Below are 5,176 nucleotides of genomic sequence, written 5' to 3' on the forward strand. Positions count from 1 at the left end.
TGTGTGTGTCATGTATTTGTGATAAACCGTCTCCTCAAGGCTCTGAACCCAGACCTGTGGCCTTGACACTTGGATTTTACATTTAGATACATACACACACAAACACGCATAATATGAGGCTACATACAGTACCTGAATAACTGGTTTCATAGTCTCATCGGACATCAGACACTTTAATCCAACTTGAACTGAGCTGCAGTAAAGCAGCAAATATTACAGACAAAACCATAATTATCATGAAAAGAAGCACAAGAGAGCGAAAGAGAGCTGAAGGAGAAAAAAAAAGTCATTTATTTATTGCCTTCTCTGCATCTAAGAGTTTGTGGTCAGTTCGACTGTAGTCTGACCCCCAGGCTGCATGGGCCCAGCCTCTTTCTCTGCTGTCCTGTCCAGCACACTCACGCAGGGGTGCCCCCGCAGGTAGAAGCGCAGTGGCTTGGCTGCCCACTCCCCGTGGGACTCGATGCCGATGCGTGTGGAGGTCACCATCTCCCCCTCCTGCAGCGGCCCCTCCTCAGGGTCTCTCTCCAGCCACACGTCTGGGTCGTCTGCCAGGTCTCTGCGGTCGAAGGCCCGGGGAACATCCAGGGCCTGGCACAGCTTAGAGGGGCCGTTGCAGAGCTCCTTTTCTTTCAGGGGCCGCGAGCTCTCTTTCCTACGGGCCCCCCGGAGCCGCCTCATCACAGCGTGGCCCTGCAGGGGCTCCAGTGAACGCAGCAGCACAGCCGCACCCTCCCCTGCACACATCAAAACACAGCAGGGCAGTCAGCCAGGATCCGCTCCATCTCCTTCCTCCCAGGGTGTGTGTGTCTGTGTGTCTGTGTTTGTGTGTGCGTGCGTGTGGTATTCTACATCTCCCAAACGAGCACTCCAAAACTAACAATACTTAACTCGTGACATCTGATGTGCCCTTTATAATGAATAACACTCTGGAATGGAAAATACCACCCAGAACCAAAGCAGCTGACCTCACAGCAGTTTTATAAACCTTGAAGCTTGCACCTGTGGGGGAAGCCCATTGTGTTCGTCTTGTTTGTGTGAGCGTAACGTCAATGCTATGTGCCTTAATGACAAAGAACCTTCCCCTTTATGGGGTAATTATGAGAGTAATTGGCAGGGCATAGCGTGTTTACCCTGGCTGGAGATGTTCATGCAGAGGTAGATGCCGTAGATTGGGTAGACGTAAATGGTGCCAGGCTTCATGAACATGGCCAGGTTTCGCTCCGTGCGCTTCCCGCAGGCTGAGTGGGAGGCCTTGTCTTCGCCCCCCAGGTAAGCCTCAGTCTCCACCACCCTCCCCCTGAGCTCCAGCCCATCAGCACAACGCCTCACTAGCACCTGACACAAGAGAAACACAAGAAAACAATACCGTTTGCGCATCCATTTGGTTTTTGTGTATCATGTAATATGTGGTTTTAACTGCTGATTACGTTGATTTACTGAGCTTATATCACTCTGAATTGATACACATTTAGGCTACGGGATCATCTTCGCTCGGCTATTGACTTTCTCTCTGCTGTTAATTATGCACCCAGCAGATGGCGCAAGTGAGCTTTGGCCTTCGTCTCATTGGTGGTTGAAGACATTTTTGAGTAGACGAAGTACAGAGATCAGCAGAGTGTGAAAACCATATACATAGACATAGAATTCTATGTCTATGGTGAAAACCACAAGTCAGTCCACTCCTGCTGCGCATTCACTGTGATGGCAGTGTGGGTTGGCTGTAAGAATGCATAGTCACACAGGGGGAGCACTACCGTCACAACCTATTAGGCTAAACAGCCAGTCCGGATGCCATCCCACAAGATTACTGATTTTATACTTTTTTTCTTAAGCGCTCAAAGCATCCAGACACTGTTAAATTGAAAACATAAAACACGAGTGTTCTTTATGCCCTGAACGAGCCATAACTGAAACTAAGGAATCGTGGAATTGCTTGCTAATAAGGACTGTCTCCCTGCATAAATGAATAGCTGCGCCTTGTTCACACGCCTTGGGCTGTTTTGGAGCTTATTCCACTGCACACAAGTCCTGCTTGAAGTAGTGCTCAGGATTCAAGGACTTCCACGCTCAACCTTTTTTTTTAGCTCCTATAAATGATGCTTTGAGTTTAATGACAAGAAGTCCATAGAAAAGATGCAAATGTAAATATGATGATTTGTTTTCTTTTTATTTAACCTTCTTTACAAGGTAATGATTAGTCTGCGTTCAGTAATGACTCATGTTCAAGCACAAAGGTAGCCTATACAGTCCACTTCTCACAGCCTATGACTTATCTCCACATAATACCATTGGCATCAGTAACATAACCGATAACCATTTTCAGATTGACACAATAGGCTACTGTTGTGAAAATATTTCAATGCTGTCACATGTATGCGTGTTCCTCACCTTACCGAGAAGGGCTTTGGCTAAGCAGACACAGGGCTGTTTGAAAAAGTCTTCTCCCAGTTTGAGGTTATTACTTTCACATGAGAAGTACTGACTCTTACATTCACGTTGGACTATATCTTGCTCACTACCGCCCTCATTTGATTGGGTCATAGACTGCTTACAACGCTTTCCAGTCGCCTTATCAGCCTCCTGTTCCGTTGCAACTGAGGCCGTTTTTCGCTTGGGTGCTAGCATGTCTATAAAAGGCTAAGATATTTCAATAAATAGGCTAACTTTACTTACCTTCCCAGACAAACTGAACTTACGTTATTCTTCCATTCAATTGTAAAGTTATACACAAACCCACTCATCTATCATACTGACGTGTCTGGCTAACACAGCTGTGATTTGTGAATATTATAGCCTTAGCCTACTGTAACTGGTAAGGATCTGCGTCTCATACAGTACTATTTGCTAGACCTTATTGTGTTCAGTTTCAGTGAAAACTGAACGAATTCTTATCTTTCGCATGCTATCAGCAAGTTATGCTAGCAAAGTCAGTTTAAAAAAAAAACATTGAATGGGTTAATTAACGTCTGATAATTACAACGGATTATAATTGCATCTTAATGTCATTGAACTAACAAAGCAGATTTTGGATACATCAACGGGTTTGAACGACCGATGTACATTTAAAACGTATCCTTCCTCGCTTTACACAGGTTATGTTTGTTTTTATGTTTGCAATGAATGCTGGGATCTGTTCTTCTTAAAGGGCCCGTGCTCAACTGTGATCCATACAAATGACATCACATTTTCTACAGCTGCTACTTACTACTTCTAACAACAACAACAATTATAATAGGCAGATAATGCATTCACTTTAAGCGCATGTAGTTTGCTGAGTGCATTTGATAGTGCACTGTGCTGCGCTGAATTGATTTTCTTATGCGAGCATAATTTAGTGTCTTCTTACAAGCTTGTCCTTGTAACACTGTTCAGTTCTCATAGTTCGAGCATAACAAATGGACACTTAATGTTACTAATAACTTGATTTCATTAGGTTGTTTGTGGTTAATTTAGTAAGGCATATGTATCCTACTTTCTTCTTCTTCTTCTCTACACACTTTATTCTCAGCATCATTAGTCATTAGTGTACTCTGTTAAAAGGTCATAAATTGTGCCCATGCCTTGCAGCATGCCTGCTTTGGAATGGAGCTTTGCTAGTTTGACATCTTGCTGATTCATTCGGCAGTGTGGCATTCCACTGCAGCATGCAGCAAGTGTATAGAGAGATATCAACAAGAGTTGTTTGTCCTTGTTATGCCGTTGGATGAATTGAGAGCATTTTCCTGTCTGTGTCTTTTTTCTTTATGTTTCCACAGGAACATGCCGTGTCATCCTTCAAACATTTAGCTGCCGGGTGCCTTCTAATTAATAGGACTGGTGGTAATAAGATTTCTCTCCGACCATGCTGATGAATGTTATGGCTTGGTATAAAAGGTCAGCTAGATTAATGTTCAGGTTACATTTAAACATGGCTAAAATGCAGCTTAGTGAGTTGTTTGTGTTGGTAAGGGGCTCTGGAGACATTATAACCTGTCTGCCTGGCATCATTAGGACTGATAAGATAAGATCCATCAGACCTCATTAAAGGCATTAAAAAAACAACTTTAGCCATTCCAGCAATCCTCAAATATCCCAAGTGGAATCCTTCATTTTCCTTTACCTATTTCCATACATCCACACGTAGTAAAAAGGCTGTTGTTGTATAATATTAACTTTTTTGTATTATTTGTGCGAGTCGAATAATGACTTTGGTTTTAAGGTTTTGTAATTGAAGCATTCTGTAATGGGTCTCATTAATACTTTCAAAGTGTCAGAGTTTGAAAGTTGTTGGGTGCCTGCCACAATTGACTTAAAATACAAAATGGCTGCCATTTTATGAATATGAATGTGAAAGTCTAATCCAATTTTAAAAATAAATCAGTAGTATATATTTAAGTGTATATTTAAAAAAATCTAATCACACAAACGTGTATTTCACTTGATAAATTAGGCTAATTGTTTTAAACAATTTCCTATCATCTCGAGCCAATCCTACTGTTAGAGCAAATGTCTGTTATACAGTTCCTCAGGTATGGCTTTAAACGTCTCAAGCAGCTGAATGCCCTTTCTGCCAAAGCAGTCAAGATTCGCATCATCAGCAGAACTAACATTGTATTGTGAATGTTTAGGTACATGTCAACTGTCTCTCTTAAGATGGTGCACAGATCAGAGTCAGTTCCCTGCAGCATCACTGTTTTGTGCCAGCTCGAGATCCTGCTCCACATCTGCCTATTCCAGACTGACTCAGTGACGGCTAATTTAGGCTCCATCATCAGCGTTTTTAGTTTCTTCTTGCGTTAAAAAAGTTCAATTCTACATGACAGGCTTATAAACATTTTGCAGTTATTTCAGTTAACTTTCACATTATCACAATTCGATTCTGCCAATCCTGCCTCAAGTTTACTACTGCCATCAGTATACTACTAATCAAAACAAAACAGCCAGTCGCCCTGTGCCACTGCTGGGGTAGCCTACACAATGTGTGAGGGGGTGCCACTGGATTGATCCAGGCCTGACAGCAGTCCCATCTCCTACTGAAAATGTCCTGGGGTCCATCCTATGAAATATAGAACAGTTTGATGATCTCAGGTGGCTCTCATGATGGAAACGGGCCGAGCTGTCAATCACATTAAATAATTAAGTGAGTTGTGTTACGGTCTGGTTGTCAATCAGAGCAAGGGATGTAGTCAATAAC

At 42.8% G+C, this 5,176-nt stretch overlaps 1 protein-coding gene across 1 annotated transcript; it reads right to left on the reverse strand.

Moving 5' to 3' along the window:
* Positions 1-278: 278 nt before the first annotated feature.
* mpg (N-methylpurine DNA glycosylase) lies at positions 279-2,626 on the reverse strand. Its single transcript, XM_080841456.1, has 3 exons — positions 2,392-2,626; positions 1,134-1,338; positions 279-737 (listed from the first exon to the last, which is right to left on the reverse strand). The coding sequence occupies exons 1-3, from the start codon at positions 2,542-2,544 to the stop codon at positions 313-315; spliced, it is 783 nt and encodes a 260-aa protein (XP_080697582.1). The 5' UTR covers positions 2,545-2,626; the 3' UTR covers positions 279-312.
* Positions 2,627-5,176: the final 2,550 nt, after the last annotated feature.

This window comes from Sprattus sprattus, assembly GCF_963457725.1.
Source record: "Sprattus sprattus genome assembly, chromosome: 6".
NCBI classification, from domain to species: Eukaryota; Metazoa; Chordata; class Actinopteri; order Clupeiformes; family Clupeidae; genus Sprattus; species Sprattus sprattus.

Coding starts and splice junctions, on each gene's coding strand:
- mpg (XM_080841456.1), bottom strand. CDS start 2,544: ATGACCCAATCAAATGAGGGCGGTAGTGAGCAAGATATAGTCCAACGT. Junction 1,339..2,391: donor CCAAAGCCCTTCTCGGTAAG/GTGAGGAACACG, acceptor CTCTTGTGTCAG/GTGCTAGTGAGGCGTTGTGC. Junction 738..1,133: donor CATGAACATCTCCAGCCAGG/GTAAACACGCTA, acceptor TGATGTGTGCAG/GGGAGGGTGCGGCTGTGCTG.